This window comes from Aspergillus ibericus (assembly GCF_003184845.1).
Source record: "Aspergillus ibericus CBS 121593 unplaced genomic scaffold BO80scaffold_77, whole genome shotgun sequence".
NCBI classification, from domain to species: domain Eukaryota; kingdom Fungi; phylum Ascomycota; class Eurotiomycetes; order Eurotiales; family Aspergillaceae; genus Aspergillus; species Aspergillus ibericus.
The window spans coordinates 69,851-94,393 of record NW_020292175.1 but is presented as its reverse complement, the minus strand read 5'-3'; the positions used below and the strand labels follow the sequence as shown (position 1 = coordinate 94,393).

Here is a 24,543-nt window from a genome sequence, read left to right as displayed (position 1 = left end):
CCATCCATCAGAGCTAACCCCTCCAGGCCAGCGGCTCCATCGGCAAAGCCATCACCCAGGCCCTCCTCGAAACAGGCCTCCACACCATCACAGCCCTAACGCGATCCACCAACCAAACGCCCCTCCCCTTCGCCATCCCCACCATCCCCATCGACTACACCAACCCCACCAGCCTCACCAACGCCCTCATCAACCAAGACTGCCTCATCATCACCCTCTCCGTATATGCCCCACCCGACACCCAATCCAAACTCATCTCCGCGGCCTCCGCCGCCGGAATCAAGTACATCATGCCGAATATCTGGGGGTGCGATGTCATGCACGACCCGCTGGCCAAGGGCGTGATGTATTGGGATCGGATGCGCAGTGTGCTGTCTGAGATTGAGGAGAAGGGGATGATCTGGACGGCGTTGGTATGTGGATTCTGGTACGAACATAGTTTACTTCTGGGACCGGGGGGGTTAGGGTTTGATTTTGCGAATAGGAAGGTGACGATGTATGATGAGGGAGATACGCGGATTAATGTGAGTACGCAGGGGCAGTGTGGACGGGCGGTTGCGAGATTACTCAGTTTGAAGATCTTGCCGGAGGATGAAGAGGATGAGGATGAGGGGGTGACGATGAGTCGGTGGGCGAATCGACCGGTGTATGTTTCGAGTTTTTTGGTCAGTCAGAGGGATGTGTTTGAGAGTTGGTTGCGGGTGACTGGGGAGGAGAGGGAGGGGTGGACGGTGGAGAGAGAGGAGTCGAAACGCAGGTATGAACGGGGAATGGAGTTGTTGGGGAAGGGCGATCAGGAGGGGTTTGTGTTGGCGATGTTTGCGAGGGTGTTTTTTCCGAATGGGGATGGGGATCATGAGCATCGAGTGGGGTTGGATAATGAGGTGTTGGGATTGCCGGGGGAGGATTTGGATGAGCGGACGAGGGTGGCCAGGGCGATGTTGGAGGGGGGATGGGATTATTTTAGTAATCGGGTGAGTGTATAGTCTTGATACCTGGTGCTGGTTTGTTAGGGTTACCATGTATGCATTGTACAAGTACATGCTCACAGAGGAAATGATATCTTTTCTATGCTGCAATGAAACTATTCAGACTTTATAGGATATGGTTATTTCTTCTTCTGAATCTCAGCCACCACCGCCGCCGTCACCTCCTTCGTAGTAGCCTGACCTCCCAGATCCCTGGTCAGAACGCCCTGCTCGCAGACATTCTCGACACACTCGAGCAGCGTACTCGCAGCCTCCTTCTCACCCAGCCAATTCAGCATCTCCACTGCCGTCCAGAACGTACCCACCGGATTAGCAATCCCCTTGCCGGTAATATCAAACGCAGACCCATGAATCGGCTCAAACATACTCGGATGTTGCCGCGTAGGATCCAGATTCGACGTGGGCGCAATACCAATAGACCCGGCCAACGCAGCCGCCAAATCAGACAGGATATCCGCGTGCTAATTTATTAGCTCTCAAATCTTCCAACCTTTCAAGCAAGCAGGGTGATTTTGGGGGGGAAGGGGGGGGGCATACCAAATTCGTCGCCACAACGGTATCAATCGTCTCCGGCTTCAACACCATCCTGGTCGTCATCGCATCCACGAGCATCTTATCCACCGTCACATCCGGAAACTCCCGCGCGACCTCCCTCGCCACCTCATCCCACAACACCATCCCATTCCGCTGGGCATTACTCTTCGTGACCACGGTCAACAACTTCCTCGGCCGTTGCCGCGCCGTCTCAAACGCAAACCGCATGATGCGTTCCACGCCATGACGCGAAAATATCGCCGTCTCGGTCCCAATTTCCCATGGACGACCTTGGTGCGACCGACCGCCTTGCCCGGCGTACTCGCCCTCGCTGTTCTCGCGAACAATCACCCAGTCGAGATCCCCGGGTTGGCAGTTCCGGAGGGGCGAGGAGGTGCCCCGGAAGATTTTGGTCGGGCGGACGTTGGCGTATTGTTGGAGGGGTTGGCAGATGGCGAGACGGAGGCCCCAGAGGGAGATGTGGTCGGGGATATCTTTACTCACTTAGCTCGTTGTAGAATGGATGGGTATTGGGGGGGATGGGATTACCGGGTGCACCCACGGCACCGAAGAGAATAGCGTCGTGTTTCTTGAGCTGGTCTAGGCCGCCATCGGGGATGTATTTTCCGGTTTGTTTGAAGGTCTCGGAACTCCAGTCGTAGTGGGTGAAGTTCAGTTTGAAGGTGTTGAGGGTCTCGGCTAGGGCGTTGAGGGCTGTGATTCCCGCTTCGATGACTTCGGGGCCGATCCCGTCGGCGGGGATGGAGGCGATGCTGTAGGTTGGGATGGACATTGTATTTATTGGAGATGATTGTGTTGGAGAGAAGCAGGTTCGTGCAGAGTATATATATGAGTGATTGCCTCCCCGGGCGATGAGGGGGAGCCACCGCCTCGGTTCGGTTGAATGGCGTCTGCGGAGGAAGAAACCCCGGCGCTGTCGGAGGAAGATACCTCCGGCTGGTGCAGCAGGGCCTTCCAGGTACAATGCGGTGATAGGTAGCAACTACACCCAAATTATTGAACATGAATCACAGACATCCCTGTTCACTACCTCGTAACCAGCACCAGAAGCTCTAACAATGACCCCATCCGACATCAACCGCGCACTAATCTACACCCTACCCTACATCCACCAGCACATCACCCACAAACACCAACACCAACACCAAATCAAACCAAACAGAGACCCTTGATCCTAGCCCTAACCGATCTCCAAGGCAGCGGCAAACCACCTAGACAACCAGCCTCATCCGCCTCCTCAACGACAAATACAACCTCCGCACCATCAATGTCTCCCCGATAAGCACTCTATGCGATCATCCCCTCTCCCATATTATTCAAATCAACGAGAATCAGAAAACGTATTGTGAATCGTTCATGGGACCTAATCAGCTAGGTTTCCTGCTCCATTTGGATACGGATGATTTGGGGGATGTGTATTTGTGGAGGATGCAGCAGGAATATGCTCTACATCTGGCGAGGAATGGGGATGAGTGATGGGGCGGTGGTAAGGTTTGTGAGGGGGTATATACCGGCGTATGAGTTGTATTTGGATGCTGTGCGGGAGGGGATTTTCGTTCTTTGGCGGTGGAGGAGAGGGGGAGGGGGCAGCTACGGGTGGTGTTGGATGGGGAGAGGAGGGGTGTTGAGATGGTGATCTATAGGTAGGATAGTTGGTTAGGTTACAGAATCAACTAAGCGGGAATAAGTATATCCATTGTAGCATATTTTTTACAATCCCATCCACTTCACATGCATCTACTGAACAACAAACTGGGTGGTGTGGTCCTTGTACAACACACTCGAGTCGAGGGTCTCACCCGTGGTGGAACGGATAAAGTCCACCTGCAGGGAGGTCTCGTTGAGGAACCGAAGAGTAGCGTAGCTGTAGTCATCCGCATAGGCAAACGCCGTGTACGAAGGCTCGGTGCCCACGGAGCTCAATCCCTCAATGTTACCGGCACCGCCCGCGACAATGTACATGGGCGCCTTGGGGTTGTTGAGACCGTTGGCGTCGGCGGTGCCGTTGAAGACGGGCTGGAAGCGCTGCGAGTTGTGGACGTGGCCGAAGACACCTAGGTCGACGCCATATTTGTAGAACACACTCTCGAATGCCTCCTGGCAAACATCGCAGGCGTTGCCGTCGCCGGTCGTGTACCAGGGTCGGTGACCCGCCACTACCACCCAGGGGGTCACGGTCCGGTCCACGCTGGCCAGGTCCGCTTCGAGGAAGTCCAGCTGCTGGTCGCGACCACCGAACGGACCGGTGTTCAGGTCCGCGGAGCCATCCGTGCCGTCAGGGGCATCCTTGAAGTCGGTCTCGGTGTCGATCATCACGACGTGCACCATGCCGTACTCGAAGGAGTACCAGAAGGGCGGCACGGCGAGACTGCGCGCCGTTTCAGCGAGTTCCTGGGCGGTGGTGTTGGTGGACTGGGAGGGGAAGGCCGTCGGCACGGTGCCCTCGAAGCGGTGCAGGAAGTCGGTGAAGTTGCGCTGGCCTTCGGGGCAGAGGCCGGAGGTGTAGGGGATCTCAGTGCAGTCGGCTTCGTGGTTTCCGGGGCTGGGCATGTAGAGTCGGTTACCGGCGATGGGGGCCAGTTGGTCGTAGAAGCGCTCCAGGATGGATTGGTAGGCTTCGGACCCAGAGAGCAAGTTGTCGAGGTTCAGGTACCAGTCATCGGCGTAGGCAAAGTCACCAGGATGGATGATTAGCTCATAGTCGTTGATCGTGTCCGCCAGGCGGCCGATGGTGGTGTGGTTGAGGTCGGGTTCGACGTGAGGGATATCCGACTTCTTCGCCTTGCGGGACGACAAGGTGTAGCCGTCGGTGCCGTACACTCCCAAATCGATCACCACATCCATGTTGAACGGCGTGGTATCACCAGGCGTGCGCGGGCTCAGAAACTGCTCCACGCTGGAGTTGCCCGACACGATCTTGTAGTAGTACGTGGTGGCGGGAGTAAGCCCGGTCAGGGTCACGACATTGGAGTAGGTCCGAGAGGTCGAGTAGGTGGTCGACTTGGTCGAGCAGGCCTCCGAGTCGAGGTTGTTACTCGAAGTGCCATACTGGACACAGCTCTGGTTCAGCTGCTCATAGGTGTTCCAACCCACGGAGACCTCTACAGGAGGTTAGGGCGGCTCGAACGGGGGCTGTAGAATCACTCACCATTAGGACCATAGATGGCCAGGCGCTGCTGGTACGGAGTGGTCAGGTCCTCAGGAAGGGTGGGAAAGTCGACAGCCAGGGCGCCCACGGCGAGGACGGGCAGCGCCTTGCTCAGAGTGAGGAGCTTGGACATGTTGAGCGGTGTTGCAATCTGAGAGCTGTATCGCAAGCTGGACAGCACGTAGATCAGGAAGGCAATCGATATTTAACCTGTCAGACCCCTCCCCATCACCCGTCTCCAGGCATGAGACTGCAGCATGACCAAGAAATGCGCCCATCCGCGGCACGTGTGAGGAAGTGGGGCGTGGCATTCTCGACGGTGATGAGATGTTCGGAGGCCATGCTGGATAGGGTTATCATCTCCATGCAACGTGCCCCGGCCCGAGTCTCTGCTTGGAACTGTCACCCAAGGAGGGGCCGGGCTTCATTTATTCAGGCGGGTGATTCCTCACGGACGTCCGAGTGGCCTCCAGCCGGAGCCGTTACGGACGCACGTGGGATCGGCGGGGGCTGTCACTGCTCAGGGGCAGCCGAGGCTATTCCCCGCTGTGGATCGCGTCTCTTCCTGCGTCGCTTGTCGATCTCTCGGCCTCCGTCGGCCGCTCCGTGAAGAATGACCCATGCGCGATTTCACCCAACAAAAAAGTCGCCGTGGATCAGCCATGGTCCATCGGCCACACTCCAGCCGTCGTTGAATGCGTTCGAGCTCGGAATGCCTTCGCCTATGCCATAGGAAAAGCTGCTCCCCGCCTGGTCCCCAAACACCATACTCGCGGGGTTGAGGCTGGGGTCCACGACGGAGTCGAAGGCAGGAATTGCCAAATCAGTGAAATAATCTGGCGCGGAGTCTGCAACCTGGTTTGGCCTCGGAAGGGAGACCGGCTGTCGAGTGTCCACTCCGTACTCATCCGACATCGGCAAGGCGTGACGTTCGTGGATACTGGGATCCCTTCGCTGAGACCACTGGCCCATGGATGGGGTTGGTGTCGCAATATGCCCCTGGCCTGTGTGACCGCGTATGGGCGAATCCACTCGACCAGACTCCGACCAGCCCTCCTGCGCATTCTTCTCCAAGGCCAAGCACAGATCCTGGATGGCTTCGATGCACGTCTGTGGCCAGTCGCGTTCTCGTAATGCGATATTGCGAAGTACCGAGATTCCAATGCGGGCGTATCGCAGAGCTCCTTGGTTGGGAAAGTGCCCGGTCCACGCTGCGTAGATCAAGATCAAAGACGACATCCATACAATCCAAGTGAAGGAGGGCGAGATCAGAGGTGCGCCTTGTCTGTCTGAATCGCCTTGCACCTCAGACCGGGCATTGAGATAGCCATGCAGTGCGGCTAACAAAGACCTGGAGGAGTTAATACACGTCTGGAAGGCTGCCTTGTACTCCGGCGTAGGGTTATCTGTCGCCAGGACCGGGCGGTGCAACGCAATGATTGCCTCATGTCGGGATACAGTCAGTAGAAGCCTGTGCAAAGGCTTCAGAGGCGAATCGGGGTCGGGTTCAAGCGGGTGGACGTCGTCATAGACCTCATTCCACCACTGCAGCAATTTACTGTTCACCTCGGTCGCATCAGTCGTGTTTTCACGACTATGCATGATTGACTTGTTGCGCAGTTCAGAAATTAGTCCGCGCAACCGAGCAAACTTGGCCAAGTGATCGAGGAGTCGAAGGCGGCTATCTATTCAGCATGGACGTCAGTTGTCATCAACCAGCCAGATAGATGACCTTACCCGCACAGGACACGCTGTCGTCTCTCTCTGTTCGGTGTCTTTCCGCCCCTGGATAGCAAACGTCAATATCGTCATCCCGGATGCTGAGCGGCACCCCCAGCGCCTGGGTTAGGTATCGTTCGAGACAATAGATGGACCAAAAGAGCCGGCGGCGGATAGCCACATCGTCCGGTGTAAAGCATGAATACCGCGCCGGACAGCGGTGTAATCCCAAGTGAAAGGCCGTCCGGGTGACGAAACCTCCAATCCGGGAGGCTGCATTCAAATGCAGAATGGATGTCAGGAACAGCTGAATGCCAAAGGCCGCCTGCAGCGATGCGATCGAGGAAGGTTCGTCCAGCAAGTCCCGTAGACCATTCGTCGCTTCGTGGACTGTCTGAAACACCAGCTCGGCCGGTACGGCTGATATTGCCGAAGCAGACTGCCCCTGCCGGGCATCGATGGCGGAAATAGAGAAAATCGATCGGATGATGGCCGCATCGGATTGGGGGATGAACTGGATACCGACTTGACTCATCCGCTCCATTGTGCGAAGGATGGACGGAGCATGATTGAATGGGTAGACCGGATGCCAATTCTGAAAGTAATTGTCCGACAGCTTCACCAGCTCCTCAAACCGAAGCGATGGATTGGTGAAGTTGACCTCCTCCGGCCTCCACAAGGGAGCGTGAGCCCGTGCTTGGCCAGGGCGGAGATGATCGTCTTCTCCGGGCACCAGACTTTCGTGACCGGCTCGGGCCTGTCGCAGGTCCGCCGACCGCCGAGCAAAGGCTTGGTAGACGGTGCGGACAAAGTGGATTCCGCTGGAGCTGCCCAGGAAGCTGGCGGAGGCATCATCCTTGCGCATGATGCCCAGTTCGCGGGGCGATGGGCGACTGGTGCCGGGGGTGGAGGCCCGCTTGCGTCGCTTGGCGGGACGGACATCCTGCGAGGCTTGCAGTTCGTCTGCTGGGGCTCCCGTGGTCGGTGAGATGGGACTCATTGTGTTGTAGATTTGATCTCAGTAAACACTCTGTTCCCTTGGCGGGTCCTCAACGGTTGGTGCCTGAGGGTGGAATGTATCACATGACCCACTGGCCGGAGGTGTTCAAGTCCGGTGGCTTCTTCCACGACGAAGGTGGGTCTGCTTGATTCTTGGGTCGCTGTCCCCAACTCCAATGGATGAGGGATTAATTCCAGGTTGGTGGAAGGGTTAGTTCCCCACTTAGGGTCAATGGGATGGGGATGGTCCAGAACGAGAATGAGGACGGAGGGGTTACTCACCCCCGGAATGCAGTCGGCCCGCGGGGAAGATTACCTCCGGGGCGAGGAGTTCGGTTGCCTCGGCCAACCATCCTCTACTGTACGGAGCACTCCTAGTAGCTTTTCACATCGAGTATTCATCTCACTGCCATCAACGTGACTTCCCCTGCGGACTCCCTCAGGCAAGTGACACGCAATGGGCACGGGTAAGCTCCATTTTTACGACTTGAACAATGGTGTGAACTGACAGTACTCTTCCAAGGCAAAGACATCAGCCCCATCGCCTGCGAACCATGTCGACAGAAAAAATGCAAGGTACGATGATATCCAATTTCCATTCTCATTACTCACCAAGATGATAGTGTGATCGGACATTGTAAGCCTCCCGCACGCATGGCAGCACAACATCCGGGAGATCCACCGGCTGATACATATCCCGATACATGGTAGGCCCCATTGCAACCAATGTCCAGAAGCATCCAAATGCCATTATCCTGAGAGTGGCAAGAGGTGGGCATACATAGTTTCTACCCCGTTATACCAGAAGCTAAATTACAGGGTTCAATTATAGAGGCCTACCCCTCGGCTACCTAACTCAGCTCGAACAGCGACTAGCAGACACCGAGCTCGCCCTGTTTGAAGCGCTCACCACGCTCCGCTCGCTGGATCATGATGGTGATCTTGCCAAAGCGTCACTGAAGCCAGAGGTTGAAGCAAAACAGGGCAAACATGCCCGGATGGAGGAATGGGGTCGATTGCCGCTGCGGGAGCAGTCGGATACCTGGCGTTGGTGGCGAGCTAAAAATGATGAGTATATCAGTGAACAGAGTCCCGTGGGAAGGCGGACAGAGGGAGTGAGTTCGACGCTGGAGGACAGTCAGTCGGCGGAACTGGGAGGGTCGTCGGGCCTGAGGTCGAGAAGGAACAGGACTGATCCAGTGACTATCTCTGCAGAGGCGTCGGCTGACCAGGGTTCGATAATCTCCAGCAGTCCAAGGGATAGTCATGCCAGGGTGCTCAGGAACGATGATTTGGGACAAGCCGTTTTGGAACATTCCCTGAGAAGCCATGGTCAGAGAAGATTAGAGCATGATGTGGATTCACGCCTGGTGATCCCCCGCAACCAGGGTGAATCGGACACCTCACATATTGGCGCAGAAACAGCTAGTACGGACAGAGCGAGCATTCTTGCCAGCACCCAGCCTTCGCTTTACTTCTAATGCATTCCCTATCTCTACTCGTGGGGAATGGTAACAGTCAGGAGGATGGAGAATAAACGTAGGCATGAATTTCGCCTCTCTCAGATTACTTGGACATCTGCTTCTGCATGAACAGACACTGTATCAAAGTCCTATGTACATAAAACCGAATTCCTAGGACCCACTCATTTAGGCTCTAGGCGTCACTAGGGGAGTCAGGCATTTTCCCTTTCTTCAAAAGCAACGTCTTGCTTCTCTTGATCCCTCTGGAACAGTTCCGCCTCTGTCACCTCTCCTTGAGGTAGATGACGAGCCATGGATACGACCTTCCACGGCGTGAGAGCGTCCCGGAACACATGATTCAACAGTTCCAGATTGCGATTCATGGTCTCCGGGTAGAAGACGAAGACGCTGACCGGGATGCACGCCGAAATGACAGCGTAGATAATGTAGTAGCGATAACCGATGGTATCCAATGCGACCGGGGTAATCATGACCACCACAAAGTTCCACAGCCAGTGGTTTGCGGTGGACACCGAGTTCATGGCGGTACGCAGATGGATGGGCGCTACTTCCGTGCAGTAAAGAAAATTACCCCCCAGAAAGCCAATGGGGTAGAAGAGGTTGAACAGAAAAATGAACGTGGCGGACGCAATGGAAGCTCCTTTATCACTCGTTCCGAAGCTGGTCGTGACCGCCAACGCAGCCATGCAAAGACTCATTCCGGTGCCGCTGATGATGAACACGGTCCGGCGGCCCAGGCGGTCGATGCAAAAGAATGCAATGAAGCAGCAGAGAAACTTCCACGTGAGCGCGCAGGCCGCCAGAATCTTGGCCAGATTGGCGGTCATGCCCAGATTGTCTTCGAAGATGGTAGAGGCATACACCGAAATCAGATTGCCGCCACACATCTGCTGGAAGAACTGCAGTGCGAGACAGAGGAGCAATCGGTACAGCAGACGATCCTGGTCGTCTTTACGGAGAAGGATATCCACGAGAGAAACCTTATCACTGGTTTCCAAAGAGGACTGGATCCCGTGAATCTCAGCCGCGACGGCCTCGTTGGTCTCAGGAACGCCCTTGTAGGCGGCAAGGGAGGTCAGTGCCTCACTCGTACGGTTGACTCGCACAAGCCAGCGCGGGGATTCCGGAATGAGAAAGACAAATAAAGTAATCACAAGAGAGGGAGCGAAGGAGAGAGCTAGCGGGATCCGCCATTGTAGAGTCGAGTATGGCAGAAAGGTGAAGGCAAAGTCTAGCCAGTTGCAAAGGGCATAACCCAGACACATAAAGATGCCCGCCAGAATAACATGACGGCCTCGACTGCTGGCCTCGGAGCACTCTGAGAGCCAGATTGGCACCGCAACACTGAACTGGCCCACACCAGCACCCAGGATAATGCGGCCAAGGACAAATTGGACCAGCTGAAAGGCAGCCACCTGCAGAACCTGTCCGACTATCGTCAGGATCGCGCCCACGAAGACTGTCTTTCTACGGCCCAGACGGTCCCCAATGAACATGCAGGAAAAGGCCCCGATCAGTGCACCGATCTGGAACGACGCAATGACTGCACCCTTGCTGGTGGAGTTATGGGATGCCTGTGCGCCAGTGGTATTGACCGTATCGATCTCGGGAAACGTATGGACCCAGCTTTCCAAGGTTGCCAGTGGTCCTAGGCCGGATTGATTGTAACCGAAGAGGACAAATGCCGGGGCCACAATGAGAGCAATTTGGGCCAGCTGTAAGGATTGGCCAGTGAGGCCAAGGGGTGTCACTTTGGGTCTGGCCATGGTAGGAATATAGGTAGGGGTTGCGAGAAAGGATGAAATAAAACAGAGAAAGGGGCAGTTGGGACGCTCGATTTATACCAGATCCCGGGGCAATGCCCAGCCGGCTCATTTCTGCCCCAGTCTCTTCTTCTGGGGCCCCGCAAACCAAGACATCCAATGTGCATCCGGCTCTGGGAGGCCTGGGGTAATGCCGCAGAGCTCCACTGGAGACCACTCAGCGGCTGACTGCGACATCGTGCCACCTTGCTTCAAAAAGATCGTCAATTGGTCTGGTATCAATTGTGGAGGCATCATGCGTCACAACCTCGCTTACGGGGATGCCAATGACAAGGGGCTACGTGACACAAGCTCCGTCGAGACGGTGAGACCCTGAGGTACAGAAAGCTTAGTCTGGGATTCCTGTGGGATATATCCTCCAGTGGCCGCTGCAACAGCAGGTCAATGATTAGATCCAGCCCCCTGGAACCCAGCTTGTATGTTCCAGGTGAATATGTATTCATGGTAGATGCTCTGCCGTGTCTGCCGTGGGACCAATACCGGGTTCCGAGGTGAAATATGGGGATACAGTCTAGTGATGCAATCCCAGCCGGAGGTTTCCATGTCCGCTGCCCCTAGCCACCATCCATCATTGTTGAGTCAATAACCTAGCCACTCGAGAAAGCAGAAATTACTAGGCGCATGGATTCAACCTTTCGGTTCAGGATCTGCCAGGAGAAGGCCATGCCTTGGCAGCCCACTGGTTCTTATGTCGTGATTGGTATTAGGCGTGCGTCCAGTGCGGCGGACAGTATACATCCGACCCGAGGCCACGGACAATGCTTCCTCCGAGGACCTCTTGAATATTGTGCAGATGATACTGGATGCCAACAGTCATCACATCTTACAGTGAATGTATTCTGACTGGTCTCTGCTTCATTGTGGTAAGGGTGTCGGGTATTAACCAGAAATTCGAGTGCAACAAGTGGGACGAATATGTCTACTGTGTCCCGTCCAACCAGCGGGCAATCTGCCTGGCTCGGACAGCCGCGTCCTCCAACGAAACATACCCTTCCGGAACCCGCGCAGCAAAATTGATGAGGGAACGCTGCACCGACCGCGCCTTCTCTGGTACTTCGAATTGCTCCTTCGACCAAGTCCACTCGATCTCGTCTACCTTATCCGTGGCACGATGATGGACGGAGATGGTGGTGGATGGATCATGCAGCGAAACCCCCGCGGGCGCGACCAGCCGAATGGTGCCCAGTTCACAGCTTAGCGTCCAAGAGAGCAACGGATCCCCGGGGTAGGTCTGGCTCCGGGCAAAGTAAGCCATCAGGCTGGCCCCCGGAACGGTGTAAGGGGATTCTGGAAGGGAGCCTAAAGATGGTGAGTTCCCTGTGCACAAAGGCGATTGATGTCGTGGTGTAGTACGCACCATGCAGACCGAGGAGATCAGGCACATCCGAGTCCACCGTTTCCACAATGGTCCCCGACTGGGGATCGAGAACGGGGACCTTAGTATGCTGGATCTGGGTGTGTACTTGATCGGTACCGGGGATGACATCCCCCACGACGGATTGCACAGAATCAATCACTGTCTGCGTCAGCACGCTCTTCTCCCGCTCACCTGGGTATCGAGATCAGGGACGAACTATGGCCAAACCCGATGGTGATGGGGTTCCCGCCCACTTTCTTCTGGGCGAAATACTTCAGCCCAATTGGCAAGACGTCGCGAGCTTGCGTCCCTGCAAACCCGCGAACCTCGGTGCTCAGCAACCGCCCGAGCTGACCGGAGCGAAGGATTTCCTTGACCTTGAGTACAGGGGGTGCAAAGCGGGCCTGCAGACCCACGGCGACGGAGGCACCACTGGCACGCGCCACGGAGAGGAGCTCCTCCACCTCGGCGACCGTGCTACTAATCGGCCACTCGATATAGACCGACTTTCCCGCCCGGACGCTGGCCAAGACGGTCTCATAGTGTTTGTCGACGCGGGTGGTGCAGATGACGAGATCGACGGTGGGATCGGCGGCGAGATCGTCGGGGCTTCCGTAGGCTTTGACGGTCGCAGGGTCCAGGTGGTAGGTGCGGATGGCGGATTCGGCGGCGGCGACACTGCTGTTGCAGAGGGCGGTGATTTGTATGAGGGCCTGGCCCGAGGGACTCTGGAGGGCAGGCAGGTGGGCATCGGCCGCCCACGCGGTGACGGCGGAGGCGGACAGCCCGATCAGGGCGGTTCGAACGGGGGTGACGGACATTTTGACTGTGACTGACAAGAATTATATTGGTACCGAAAGAAGTGAACCGTGTTTCTCCTAGTTATTTATCGTGGGGGATGAGACGGGGGTTGAGGGAAGGCTGACAGTCTCGGATTCGATTGTAGAAGTCAGTCGGAGTTAAGATCACCCAGGATGCCGATCAGCCTGACTGTCGGATCCTGGGATCTCCGACGAGATTTTTTAAAGGTAAGCATATCGTGTGTGTTGTAGCCATGTGGTGTTGGGAACGACAACTAAATGTAGAGCCTATGAGAGCCATCGGAATGATCAGATCACGAAGGGACCCCCGATCGGCGGGACTAACCTTGAGATGATGTAAACACAGGAATGGCGGGCAACTGTTCCGGTTGGAGGAAGGGGCACGATGGAGAGCAACCATGCCATCTCTAAACTCTAAGGCGAGGTTCCACCTGCCGAGTAAATCCCGATAAGCTCAGACGCACGATCGCGATCGCGATCGCGATCGAGGTAAAGGCAGCCAGTCGGGATGGCGATCGCCAAGCCCAGATGACTCGTCATTGAACTCTCTCTTCCTACCCGTCGATTCCTGTTCGTGCTGGAGGATGAGGGAGAGGGAGCCCAAGGTGCCCAAGGTGCCCAGGGAGGGGGAGGGTGGAAGTGGAAGTGGAAGTAGAAGTGGAAGTGGAAGTGTTACTCCGTCCACCCTCCACATCACCCTCAAAAGATGGGTTCCCGCGGGGCTGCCTCAACCCTCAGGCCTCGTCGTCATGACGCCACAGGTACAGCTGAGTCAGCCGTACTCAACGGCGCCCAAGCCTGTTCGGGCCTAGTGTCGGGCCGGCGGGAGTCTGGCCCGGTGGGGGAGCGAGAAGCAGTGACCAATAAGCCCGTTGAATGAGCCAGGCAAAGCCGGTTTTGTGACGGGTCCGACCGTCCGCTGGCTGGCAGTGGCTCGCTTAGTAGTCCTCCATCTTCGGCGGCATCTCGCCGTCTCGCCGTCTTGTCATCTCTTCCACTGGTCGATCCCTTTGTTTAACACAGTACTTACTGAATTGTTCGTCGGGGAGGACGCCAGCCAGTGGTCAAGCCTCCTTTCCTCTTCCGGGCCCATCTGCTTTCCCGGCTTCCCCACAGTCTTTCGTTGCCATTCCTTTCTCCAACCCGTGCGGGTCGGCTTTTTCTTCCTTTCTCCCTCCTTATTTCTCAGCCCTCACTGCCTTCTCTTCTCTCTTTCTCCTGCTCTCGATCGCTTTGACCGACACCCTCTCCCCCCCCCCCCCCCTGTCGCCCCCTCCTCCCCCTTCCCGCCTCGTACGACATGCCCGCAGCCTCCCGGGTGTGATGGCGGCCCCCTTACAGCAATCCGAGGCAGAGCGAGAAAGAATTCGGGATCTGTCTCGGTAAGCCACGCTCCAGATCGACCCTCCGCACTTGGATCAGCTCTGTACAGCTCCCCTTAAGTCCCTTGTCCTGTGCTAATCAGTGTTCCGGCGAATCCTGCAGGTACTATTGCACCGTCGATCGCCCCGCCCTCCGACTGGAAGCCGCGGCAGAGGAGAGTCGCCACTCCGCCGAGAACGAAGTCCGCCTCTCCTCCGACATCACCCTCACGGCCTTGGCCCAGCTGGCTGTCTTTCGCTTTTCCTGCAATCGTGCCTTCATCTCCATTATCGATGGCGCCAACCAGTATCTCATCGCCGAGGCCACCAAGTCCGTGTCGCTGCGGGATAAGGACCAGCATGACCCCGACGATGGCATCTACCTCGGCGTGCGTACCCTCGACCTGATCTGGGGGGTCTGCCCCCATTCCATCGCTCTCTTCACTGGCCAGGATCCCTCCAAGATGGTCGATTCGCCCAATCTCACCGCCAACACCTCGCGTTTCGTCGTCCGGGACTTCACCCAGGAGGACTTCTTCAAAGATCGTCCCTACGTCCTTGGCTGGCCATACTTCCGTTTCTACGCCGAGGTCCCCTTGTACAGTCCCGCCGGCCATGTTCTCGGCTCCTTCTGTGTCATCGACGATAAGCCACGCGGCGAGTTTGGCGATCGGGAGGTGGCCTCTCTACGGGAGGTCGCTGATGCCGTTGCCCAGCACCTCGAGCATGTCCGCATCTCCCATTCACATCGCCGCGCCGAGAGTCTCGTCAAGGGCTTGACCAACTTCGTCAAGGATCATCCCGCCTTCGATCCGACCGATGTGCCCGGGCCCAGCAGCGGGGCCACGCTGGTTCCCAGCACTCAGCCCGTGCCCCCCGAACCCCTGTCGCTGGCCGAGGACAACCTCCCGGAGACTCCCGCTCAGTTGCAGTCGACCTCCTCCGAAATGACGGGCGATCTGACCTCCTTGTTCTCCGCGGTGACATGCTCCGAAATGACCGCCATCTCCACCTCGGTCAATGTGCCCGGACCCCGCCTCTTCACCGCCGTGCCGGCCGACGAACCCCTGCCGACCGAGGGCTCGGAGACGCGAGATTCCAGTGTCGTCGTGTCCGACCATACCGAGTTTCCCGCCGTATCCGTCGTCGACCGCCAGGCCCGCTCCGAAAGCCTAAGCCGCATCTTCACCCGGGCCAGTGTCACCCTGCGCGACTCGATGGACCTGGATGGGGTCGTGTTCCTGGACGCCAGTCGGTGTAACGCCGGAGTGTGAGTAGTCCGCCCCGAGAGGGTTGGAGGAGGAATATTAACGAAACAAGCAGTGTACGGCCCGGACAAACCGGGTCTTGGGAGCCCTTACCCACCACCGCCAATCCCGAATTCCTCGCCGATCCGTATCCCAGCCCGGTGGACCTCCCGGGCGTCGGGTCTCTGTCCAACATCTCGGAGAAGCCGTGTGAGGTGCTTGGGTGCGCCCAGCAGCCGTCCGTCGGAGAGGCACACGGCGGGCTGCCCGTCACCGAGTCCCTTCTCAATCAGATGACCGCCGCCTTCCCCCATGGCCAGTTCTTCAATCTACATGAATGGTTCGACGCCGACGGGGAGGAGCCGCCCGCCATGCGTTCCTCTCATCTCAGGACGGGCGCCAAGTCACCCGCGGCGGAGTCGGAGGCCGAGACGCGGCACGAGATCGCCCGCCGACTCCGCCAGCACTTGCCGGAGGCCTATTGCGTGCTCTTCTACCCCTTGTGGGACTGGAACCGATCGCGCTGGCTGGCGGGAACCCTCGTCTGGACGCATGCCAGTGACCGCGCGCTGGGCGTGGACGAGCTACACTACTTCAAGGTGTTTGGTGATTCTATCATCTCGGAGGTCGCCCGCTTGGACTGGGCCAGCACCCAGCAGTCCAAGTCGGACTTTATCTCTTCTGTCAGCCATGAGCTGCGGTCGCCCCTGCATGGCATCCTAGCCAGTGCGGAGTTGTTGCAGACCACCCCGCTGCATTCGAGTCAGGCCCATTGGATGAACATGGTCAAGAGCTGCGGTCTGACCCTGCTGGATACCTTGAACCATTTGTGAGTGCACCGATCGCCCGGGTTCGTTTCGCGTGAACTAACTGTCTGCAGGCTGGACTTTGCCAAGATCAACAACTTGACGACCACGGAAGACTCCAGCCCGGATCCGTCCACGCCCAGTGTGACCAACCTCCTGTCCGTCTTCGACCTAGATGATCTCATCGAAGAGGTCACCGATGTTCAGTATACGGGCCAGCGGTTGGCCCAAGCGGTGGCCCCCTTGACCGGACGTCCAGTGCAGGCCCCATTGGCGCGGTCGGACGGGGAGCTGACGGTAGTGGTGCGCGTGCAGGAGCGCAACACCTGGCGGGTGCAGTCCGTGGCCGGCGCATGGCGGCGCATCGTGATGAATCTGCTTGGCAATTCCTTAAAGTGGACCAAGTCGGGTTTCGTCGAGGTGTCCCTGTCCAAGGCCCGCCGCGAGTCCAACCCGCATTCCGTCCTGGCCCATCTGTCTGTCACCGACACCGGTTCGGGCATTGCCCCGGATTTCCTTCGGCACAAGCTATTCTCCCCCTTTACCCAGGAAGACTCCCTATCGGAAGGTTTGGGTCTGGGCTTTAGCATTGTGCGCCAGCTGGTCGCCTCGTTGGATGGTCACATCGATGTCCGGAGTGAGGTGGGCGTGGGCACCCAGGTCGATATCTATATCCCTGTGCATCCCCTGCCGGACAGCCTTTCGCACGCGTCCCGCCGCCCGAGCCCGGAGGATCTCGGCTCGCCCGCCCTTCCCGTAGCGGCCTGCCTGATCGGGTTTGACGGCTATCCGAACCCGCGGGAGATTCCCACAGGCATTTTGCCGGCCGAGGCCAAGCGCAAGCTGGCCATCCGCAGCTCACTGACCTCGGTCCTTGTCCATCAACCGGGTTGGACGCTGATGCTGGCGGAGTCGCTCGACCACGCTCGGGGAGACGTGGCGGTAATTGAGGAGAGCGATCTGCATACGACGTCCGGCGCCTGGGAACTGGCGAGGAAGGGAGGCTCCAAGTTCTTCATCGTCTTAGATAGCAACAAGCCGTCTCCGCCACTCGAAACGCTGGCTCCGAACATGATCCGGGTGTCCCAGCCGTAGGTGTGATCCTGCCTGCTCTTCGGATGAGTGCTAACGGTATCTTAGGTTCGGTCCGCAAAAGTTCGACAACGCGATTAAGCGAGTGCAGACCCTGTACCACGAAGCTCGACTGAATCGCGTTCCATTGCGGCCCTCTCCGACGCCGCTCCAACCTTCCCGACCCGCCTCCCCCGAGCTGTCGCAACGGGCGCCCGACTCGGCCCTGGACCTTGCCTCGCCGTGCCCGCCGCTCGACGCCGCTCATTCGCACCCTCCCAGCAAAGCCCCCAAAGACATCCACGTCCTCATTGTGGATGACAACGATATCAACCTGAAGGTGGGTTCTCGATTCCTTGCTGCCGGTGGGCGTGCTAACTCGGGTGGGTAGATCTTGGCCACGTTCATTCGCAAAATCGGCTGCAGCTACGACACTGCGTCCAACGGGCTCCTCGCCCTCAATACCTATAAGGCCTCCAGTCGACGCCACGATCTCATTTTGATGGGTAAGCGTGCCCCGCGATCACTTAGGATTCCGCTGACCGGACGTGCAGATATCTCGATGCCGGTGATGGACGGCATCGTCTCGACGGGTCACATCCGTCGGTACGAGAAGAAGAACGGACTCATCCCCGCGCGTATCATCGCGGTGACCGGCTTGGGATCGGCAGACCACCAGCAAGAGGCGGTCGCGGCCGGGGTGGATGAGTACCTGGTGAAACCCGTGTCTCTGCATGGGCTGCGAAAAGTGATGCGAATTTCATGATGACGACCCTTCACGATACCTCTCTCCGGTCTGCATACATACCCCGTGGGATCCTTGATCCAACCCTGTGATATATTTCCTTCTTCTGCATACTTCATAGTAGACAAATGTATATACGATTATTTGCCTCATCGCCCACACCGACGTAGTACATGACACGAGCACATGTTGCATCCTCGCGTGCGGCGCCTGTTGTCTCTTTTCGTGGATATAGACTGGCGAATTTCCCATCACCCAGGCAGTTCGGCCACACCCAGTAGACCACAAGTCCCAGCGAGTAATGATGGTGATCGATCCTGAACCGTTGCTTGATATACTATTAGTGGCAGTCTGACATCAACAACAGGTGCTGTGGTCTAGTGGTATGACGTCACGTTGTGGCCGTGCCAGCCCCGGTTCGATTCCGGGCAGCGCCAATTACAATATATCTTTTTATTTTTTGTTTTTGCCGCCGGATGGTGTCCTGTGGTCCTGAAGATATCTTTGAAGGCTGAGAGCGAAGTGCGGTACTCCGTGGGGATCTAAGAAATGGCAAGTTTTTAGTCCGCTAGAGAGGGAAGTTTTGTCCTACGACCCGTGCAGCGCGTTAAACCGGTACGATTCCTATGTACATTTCAGAAATGTGGTGGTTGGTTTATATTTTCAAGTTAGCTAGATCTGTTTCATTTCAGTTATTATGTTATGTCATGTTAGAAGGGACTGGTAGTACTGGTGATAATATATTTAGGGAGCCATTCCCGACCGCCTGGGTTGGCTCCTGCCTCACTAGTACTAAATACCTCCCCAGTTCACATGTGCGATAGATCGCTCATCTACAGCACCCAGATAGATCCCTTCGCGTTTCCAAATCTGCAGAATTCTCACTACGGAAGGATACAAGTACAATGACATATGAACGGAAGCATAAAACCGGAGGTGTGCACTACGACCGCCGGAAATATATAAGGCTCACCAACTCCACCATTATTGTATCCGCCTTATAACACCGATCTCTCACCGATCGCTGCCGACGGAGATCGAGCATGATGTGTATCGCCCCCCTGCAGGATATCTCCGACTCTCGGTATCGGGGTATGTCGATAGGCTGGCGGCAAAATACCTTCCAACGCTGCTTTGATCTGCAGAGCGAGGGTGCGCGAGTGCCACCGGTGCTGCTGCGTATAGCCCCCCATGACCCAAATGTTTTCAACTCTCACATGTCGCTTCCACATGCCACGAATCTCTCCCTCCTCATCAAGACCCCACGTCGCATCCAAGCGGGAGGCAATGTCTCGTGGTCTCCAGATATGCGCCCGCTGATCATTGGCTTCAGCTTCCGCCACAGACCTCTTTGCGTCCGACTGCCCACCAAGAATCTCGGTGGCAGTGTCTACCACGTTGGAGTCACTGAAGCCCGTACACCACACCACAGCATCGGCATCGACGCAACTGCCGTCGGAGAACCGAAGACCGGTTTCCGTATAGGCGACGGGCTCCACCCCCGCCTTGACCTGGACATTCTTTTCCGCGATCAGCTTCGTGCCACCCACATCGATATAATGCCCCCCAGCACGTTCTAGGAGGTTCTGCATCAAGGCACAGGTTGGGTCTCGGCTGTCGAGAGTAGGGAACCCCGCTGCCTCTAGGGCGGCGTATCGCTCTGGCTCGTTCGAAGCAAACATTGCGAACAATCCACGACTCAACTGCCCATCCACGACGGCGGGTAATGATAGGAACAGTTTATCAGCTGCATCCACGCCCGCATTATATGCACCCAGACTGTTTGGATGACAGACATACTCGAGCGGGACCACATAAGTTGGGGATCGGGCGACTATTGTTGCCTCAAGGCCGGCATGGTGGCAGTCCTCAAGGACATCGAATGCTGTGTTCGCAGAGCCGATGATCATGACCGTCTTGTCCAGTTAGCAGCTGCGTGAAAACAATCCCCTTGGCATCTTTGGATTCAAAGACATACCTTCGCTCCCTGTTCTCGCAATAGCTTGGCGTTTTTGTACTCGACCGAGTGAATACTGATCCCCTTGTACAAATGAGGATCTGCAATCTGGGGAATGCGAGGCTTTTGGGACCCAATACCCGTCGCCATGACGAGATGCTTCGAAGTAGCCCTGCGCTGACCAGCTGGTGTCTGGAATGTGATACTCCACTTTTTGGCCACCTCGTCATACTCGGTCCACTGGATTCGGGCGGAGTGGATAACATTCAGGTTGAACGACTCCACATATCGACGGACTTGGGATGCCAGGTCCTGCCGTGTGAGAAGATGAGGAGATTGAAGCTCCTTGTCATAACCTGAGTTGATCAGTGATCTTACCCCAGGTGAACATTAAGATGCGGTGACTGACACATGTAAGGAAGCTCACAGAACGCAGTGGGAATATGAAACCGCATGCAGTCGTAGCGAAGAGCCCAATTGTCACCAGGACGAGCATTCCGATCCGCCATGACGGTCTCAACGCCTAGGGCCTTCAGACGGGCGGAGAGAGCAACGGCGCTAGATGAATATCTTATCAGCCAACCATGGAACACAAGGAATGACCTCTGTGCCTTACGCGTTGCCAGCACCGATGATGAAGACGTCTGTGTCAAAGTCCGTCGAATTATCGAGTTGCCTTCCAGCGGATCGTAATAGTCCTTCGTCTTCCGACTGCATGTCCAAGCTTTCCAGTCTCGTGCTTAGTATCCAGATCTTCCAGGAAACTCCCTGGTCCTCCCTCACCACGGGCAACAATAGCATCTTCCCCCGGCATAGGCCGGCAGGTGATTCGGTTCTGAATATGAGAGGACAATCGATGAATTGCTAAAGCGGAACGCCAATCATCAGTGCCAGTTAAGAATGACATCGATTTTCACGACTGCAAACGGCACTTACAAGAACGGGGGTGGCCGGGAGAAATGTGGCGGCTCCATCAATCTCAATCTCCCCGGCGAGTTTCCTCAGCTTGGTCGTCTCCAGAAGGCTGGTAGCGACGGTCTCGGGGCCGCTGAAGGTGCGCAAGTGCCATGTCAGAGCCAATTGGTCCTTCCAGTATGCCTGATCTGCATAGAGACAGGCTTGAAGTGTTTCGCCATCGTCCGTGGCCAAGGCAGTATTGAGACGAGTCAGAGTGGCGCGAGCTTGAGTGGATGCTTCGTCCCCAGCCATCGAAGAAGGATCGATCAGCCCGGGGGTCAGAGTGGGCAGGGGGTGGCGATTCATCATCTCGCGCAAGTCCGCGCGCGGCGGCTGCTCGGTACTGGCTGACTCGATCCTGCTGTTAGTCGTGGACATTATGCCATCTTTTTGGGAACTTGGAAGCCTCACTAGTCGCCATGATTGAGTGTAAGGTGCTGGAAGTTCACATGGTCCCCAGTTCACACCCACCACACGGGGAGCAAGACCCTTTATGCCATCAATTAGAGGGGAATGCAGGTGGGGACGGACGCAACGGCTCGTGAATCTTAACTCCCATAAGGGCTAATGGCGGCATAACCTCGGCCGATTTCCTGTCCCAGTCTCCCAGATGGCTCGGCAAGGGGGGCCAAGAGCATCCGTGACTGGTAGATACTGACACTTAGTGCGGGATTGGAATGAGGGGATAGGGCACGGGACGCATTGGTCCTGGCTGCACCGTCACCAACGCCACTGTCAGATTCTTTTGGCTCCTGGACCTCAGCGGCCCGGTTCCGGGTGGTAGTAGCGCTCCTTCGCTCCTCTAGCGTGCCTTTAGTCGCCTCCACCGCGGGTGATTCGCTTTGTCAATTCGACCTATCCACGTCTCCTGGGCTGCTCTTAGCCTCTTTCAGGCTTGCCTGAGATTAGGTCTGTCCCCGGCCGAGTCGCTATTCCGAAGAGCGAAAGAGGACGCTCTGTTTCTCCCCTGTGGCGGCCCATAGATCGACCGATGATCAACAAATGCCCGAGTGGGTATCCCAGAGATGAGTCCGAATGTAGGAAAATTTGAAGCCTTGACCCCCTCCCACCACCATAAGACTTCCTCGCAAGTCGTTCACACATGTCGGATACCTGGCCATCGGTGAGGTGAGATACTTGACGCGAGATGTCACCAGAAGCCCTGGCGAAGCTCCTTGCTGAGCCAGCTCTGGCAGCGCCGTCCGGGGTGACTCCAAACTTTGACAACCCCCCAAATAGCAATACTCTAGCATGGGTGGTGACGACCTTCTGTACCGTGGTCGCCACGATTTGTTTTCTTTTACGATTGTTTGCTCGGATCTGGCTGGACAAAAAGCTGCGCGTCGAAGAGAGTGAGTGATGGTTGTCAGATGCCTGTCGCGATGGTGAATGGACAGACTAACCCTCCATCTTTGTTGGAATAGTTTTGATGATTGGCGCATATGTACCGTGCCCCGATACCAGTCCCCGTCTATTCATGCCGTCCATCTAATCTTCCATCCCAGGGCGCCTACTGGGGCACGGCTTACGCAGGTTACGCGTTGATCTATTCCCCTGGATATTACGTTCATACCTGGGATCTGTACAACAAGGATCTGATCAGACCCCTTTATGTACGTTACCCATCTCGGCAGGGACCAGAACTAGACTCATGACTCATGGTGGCAGCTCATTCTCATCTACGGATGCTGCTACTCGGCCGTCCTGCCTCTGATCAAGACGGCGATCCTGCTCGATTGGTGCCGCATCTTTGTTCCTATGGACCGGACCAGAAATGCCTTTTGGTGGGGATGCGCAGCGGTGATATCGTTGCAGTGTCTGTGGGGGGTGCTTTGCATCTTATTGTTGAACATGCAATGCCGACCGCACGAAGCCATCTGGAAGTTCTATCTTCCCAGCAAATGCTACTCTTTGCCCGATGTGATGCTCACCTCTGCCAGCGTACAGGTGGTATCGGATATAACCATGTTCTTCCTTCCGCAGCGAACCATTTGGCGTCTCCAGATGAATTGGCAGAGGAAGATCGGGATTTCCATCATCTTCGGCGTGGGGATTCTGTCAGTTCTCCCCATGATGACCCCTGGCACTATCGAACAGTTCAACTAACAATCTCGCGTGGTAGTGCCTCTGTCGCCGCTTGCTTCCGTCTCGCCCACACCGTCGCCTTCGCCAACACCACCGATACCATGTATCTGATCGGACCACTCCTATTCTGGGCATGCGGAGAAATGACCTGTGGATTTTTCATCTTCAGTGTGCCCTGCCTGTCGAAACTCATCATCGAATCGGGATTGGCGCGTCGCGTGAAAAGCTCCCTTGGCTTGAGCCCTAAACCCAGCGAGCCTTCCTACGAAGACTCTGAGCAACCGCACCGCTTGGGATACCACCCTATGAAGCCCTGGATGAATACCGATATCACCTGGTCGACGATCGACGAGGGGGATGTTGCCCTGAGGGGCTCGGGCAAGTCGGAATCTCAGACTAATCTCCATGGCCATGATGCAGATAATGCCGTGCATATTTCACAGACGGTAGAAGTCAGTGTTTCGCCTCGGGGTTCTCACTCGAGTGAACAAGACCTTGCTACAAGACGTCTATGATGATTTTTATACCCAACATGGCTCCCCCTTTGAGATAAATAAGATTTTTTTGTCGTTTAAGTAACTTACATAGAATAAGTGGCTCCACTTGACTTCTTTACTTTCCTTTCTTTTTCCTTTCTTTCTTTCTTCCCATCTTTTCCCTTCATTTCTACGTGTGGGCGAACACTCCGTGGTCGGATACTCGCTGGGTCGGTAGTATCAATATCATTATCATTGCATGCGACATGTGCAACAAATGACACCTGACAATAATTGTGTTCCAGATGGAAATATTTTCCAGGTTTCGAGATCTTCCTACTCCCCAAACTTCCCATTTTTGGACGTTTCGATTAACCCTCCGATCCTCGATCTACAAAGCAGCTTGTCTTTCAATCCCAAGGCAACCAACCCCACCGCACAAGGCTGACAACAAAAGCAAACATGCAAAACGCTAACGCCGCATCTCACGCCGATCCCCTCCACCAGCCAGCCAACCCACCACCACACCTCCCCCACCCATCCACCCATCCTTGAGATCGCCATGGCCGAACTTATCGGCCTGATTTCCTCGATCATTGGCATCGCCGGCGCGGGTCTCACCCTCGCCCAAAAGCTGCACGACTACGCCGACGGCGTCTCATCGAGTAGTCGCCGAGCCCAGCAAATCGCCTTTCACGTGCGCACTACCGCAATCTGCATCGAGGAAGTAGGATCGGTGCTAGAAGAAGAGGAAATCGCGGACCGGGTGCTCGTTTCGCAGAATGCGTTGAACACGGTGAGGGATATTGTAGAGCAGTGCGGTGATCTTTTTGAGGAGATATCGGGTGCGGTGAGGAGTGCAGAGAATGGAGGAAACGGGATGGGGAGGTTACGGTTTCCGTTCCGCGAGTCGAGGATTGTGCTGATGATGAGTGATTTGGAG

General features: G+C 56.3%; 10 protein-coding genes and 1 non-coding gene across 11 annotated transcripts; 5 read left to right on the top strand and 6 right to left on the bottom strand.

The window, feature by feature from the left end:
- Positions 1–26: 26 nt before the first annotated feature.
- Positions 27–1,077, top strand: BO80DRAFT_266320 (aromatic alcohol reductase; the record flags this gene model as incomplete). Its single annotated transcript, XM_025714789.1, has 1 exon — positions 27–1,077. A coding segment is annotated over one exon (960 nt), but the record flags the coding sequence as incomplete, so codon positions are not given.
- Positions 1,078–1,108: 31 nt separating this feature from the next.
- On the bottom strand, positions 1,109–2,316 carry BO80DRAFT_469481 (putative tartrate dehydrogenase; the record flags this gene model as incomplete). The annotated part of the gene is made up of 3 exons (XM_025723015.1): positions 1,109–1,450; positions 1,527–2,017; positions 2,073–2,316. 3 exons carry the CDS (start codon positions 2,314–2,316, stop codon positions 1,109–1,111), a joined length of 1,077 nt encoding a protein of 358 aa, XP_025569698.1.
- A 946-nt stretch (positions 2,317–3,262) lies between these two features.
- Positions 3,263–4,842, bottom strand: BO80DRAFT_469480 (purple acid phosphatase family protein). The gene is made up of 2 exons (XM_025723014.1): positions 4,693–4,842; positions 3,263–4,645 (listed from the first exon to the last, which is right to left on the bottom strand). The coding sequence occupies exons 1-2, from the start codon at positions 4,823–4,825 to the stop codon at positions 3,282–3,284; spliced, it is 1,497 nt and encodes a 498-aa protein (XP_025569697.1). The 5' UTR covers positions 4,826–4,842; the 3' UTR covers positions 3,263–3,281.
- A 472-nt stretch (positions 4,843–5,314) lies between these two features.
- Positions 5,315–8,066, bottom strand: BO80DRAFT_497819 (CeGAL family transcription factor; the record flags this gene model as incomplete). Its single annotated transcript, XM_025724100.1, has 3 exons — positions 5,315–6,377; positions 6,430–7,383; positions 8,063–8,066. 3 exons carry the CDS (start codon positions 8,064–8,066, stop codon positions 5,323–5,325), a joined length of 2,013 nt encoding a protein of 670 aa, XP_025569696.1. The 3' UTR covers positions 5,315–5,322.
- Positions 8,067–8,114: 48 nt separating this feature from the next.
- Positions 8,115–8,891, top strand: BO80DRAFT_450298 (uncharacterized protein; the record flags this gene model as incomplete). Its single annotated transcript, XM_025721802.1, has 2 exons — positions 8,115–8,181; positions 8,230–8,891. The coding sequence occupies 2 exons, from the start codon at positions 8,115–8,117 to the stop codon at positions 8,889–8,891; spliced, it is 729 nt and encodes a 242-aa protein (XP_025569695.1).
- A 194-nt stretch (positions 8,892–9,085) lies between these two features.
- Positions 9,086–10,660, bottom strand: BO80DRAFT_469477 (putative MFS sugar transporter; the record flags this gene model as incomplete). The annotated part of the gene is made up of 1 exon (XM_025723013.1): positions 9,086–10,660. One exon carries the CDS (start codon positions 10,658–10,660, stop codon positions 9,086–9,088), a length of 1,575 nt encoding a protein of 524 aa, XP_025569694.1.
- Positions 10,661–11,598: 938 nt separating this feature from the next.
- On the bottom strand, positions 11,599–13,073 carry BO80DRAFT_266270 (Gfo/Idh/MocA family protein). Its single transcript, XM_025714788.1, has 3 exons — positions 12,292–13,073; positions 12,075–12,233; positions 11,599–12,016 (listed from the first exon to the last, which is right to left on the bottom strand). The coding sequence occupies exons 1-3, from the start codon at positions 12,893–12,895 to the stop codon at positions 11,637–11,639; spliced, it is 1,143 nt and encodes a 380-aa protein (XP_025569693.1). The 5' UTR covers positions 12,896–13,073; the 3' UTR covers positions 11,599–11,636.
- A 1,083-nt stretch (positions 13,074–14,156) lies between these two features.
- Positions 14,157–18,279, top strand: BO80DRAFT_429965 (hybrid sensor histidine kinase/response regulator). The gene is made up of 7 exons (XM_025720599.1): positions 14,157–14,277; positions 14,381–15,526; positions 15,577–16,332; positions 16,384–17,400; positions 17,450–17,720; positions 17,772–17,886; positions 17,935–18,279. Exons 1-7 carry the CDS (start codon positions 14,219–14,221, stop codon positions 18,144–18,146), a joined length of 3,576 nt encoding a protein of 1,191 aa, XP_025569692.1. The 5' UTR covers positions 14,157–14,218; the 3' UTR covers positions 18,147–18,279.
- Positions 18,280–18,491: 212 nt separating this feature from the next.
- On the top strand, positions 18,492–18,562 carry BO80DRAFT_t296. Its single transcript has one exon. It is a non-coding gene; the product is annotated as a tRNA-His (tRNA).
- Positions 18,563–18,887: 325 nt separating this feature from the next.
- On the bottom strand, positions 18,888–21,672 carry BO80DRAFT_429964 (monooxygenase). Its single transcript, XM_025720598.1, has 6 exons — positions 21,451–21,672; positions 21,019–21,386; positions 20,699–20,946; positions 20,492–20,640; positions 20,104–20,438; positions 18,888–20,041 (listed from the first exon to the last, which is right to left on the bottom strand). The coding sequence occupies exons 1-6, from the start codon at positions 21,458–21,460 to the stop codon at positions 19,124–19,126; spliced, it is 2,028 nt and encodes a 675-aa protein (XP_025569691.1). The 5' UTR covers positions 21,461–21,672; the 3' UTR covers positions 18,888–19,123.
- A 178-nt stretch (positions 21,673–21,850) lies between these two features.
- BO80DRAFT_419179 (uncharacterized protein) lies at positions 21,851–23,721 on the top strand. Its single transcript, XM_025718297.1, has 5 exons — positions 21,851–22,391; positions 22,464–22,483; positions 22,545–22,652; positions 22,708–23,096; positions 23,162–23,721. The coding sequence occupies exons 1-5, from the start codon at positions 22,187–22,189 to the stop codon at positions 23,637–23,639; spliced, it is 1,200 nt and encodes a 399-aa protein (XP_025569690.1). The 5' UTR covers positions 21,851–22,186; the 3' UTR covers positions 23,640–23,721.
- Positions 23,722–24,543: the final 822 nt, after the last annotated feature.

Bases quoted from the DNA above. Each gene is read 5' to 3' on its own strand.
- BO80DRAFT_419179 (XM_025718297.1), top strand. From the start codon at position 22,187: ATGTCACCAGAAGCCCTGGCGAAGCTCCTTGCTGAGCCAGCTCTGGCA. The intron at 22,484-22,544 runs GTACCGTGCCCC...CTTCCATCCCAG, and splicing joins TTTTGATGATTGGCGCATAT to GGCGCCTACTGGGGCACGGC. The intron at 22,653-22,707 runs GTACGTTACCCA...TCATGGTGGCAG, and splicing joins ATCTGATCAGACCCCTTTAT to CTCATTCTCATCTACGGATG.
- BO80DRAFT_266270 (XM_025714788.1), bottom strand. From the start codon at position 12,895: ATGTCCGTCACCCCCGTTCGAACCGCCCTGATCGGGCTGTCCGCCTCC. The intron at 12,234-12,291 runs GTTCGTCCCTGA...TGACGCAGACAG, and splicing joins CACCATCGGGTTTGGCCATA to TGATTGATTCTGTGCAATCC. The intron at 12,017-12,074 runs GTGCGTACTACA...CACCATCTTTAG, and splicing joins TGATCTCCTCGGTCTGCATG to GCTCCCTTCCAGAATCCCCT.
- BO80DRAFT_469480 (XM_025723014.1), bottom strand. From the start codon at position 4,825: ATGTCCAAGCTCCTCACTCTGAGCAAGGCGCTGCCCGTCCTCGCCGTG. The intron at 4,646-4,692 runs GTGAGTGATTCT...AACCTCCTGTAG, and splicing joins GGCCATCTATGGTCCTAATG to AGGTCTCCGTGGGTTGGAAC.
- BO80DRAFT_429965 (XM_025720599.1), top strand. From the start codon at position 14,219: ATGGCGGCCCCCTTACAGCAATCCGAGGCAGAGCGAGAAAGAATTCGG. The intron at 15,527-15,576 runs GTGAGTAGTCCG...TAACGAAACAAG, and splicing joins AGTCGGTGTAACGCCGGAGT to CAGTGTACGGCCCGGACAAA. The intron at 16,333-16,383 runs GTGAGTGCACCG...AACTGTCTGCAG, and splicing joins CTGGATACCTTGAACCATTT to GCTGGACTTTGCCAAGATCA.
- BO80DRAFT_429964 (XM_025720598.1), bottom strand. The intron at 20,947-21,018 runs GTAAGTGCCGTT...GTTCCGCTTTAG, and splicing joins TCCCGGCCACCCCCGTTCTT to CAATTCATCGATTGTCCTCT. The intron at 20,641-20,698 runs GTAAGGCACAGA...ATATTCATCTAG, and splicing joins ATCATCGGTGCTGGCAACGC to CGCCGTTGCTCTCTCCGCCC.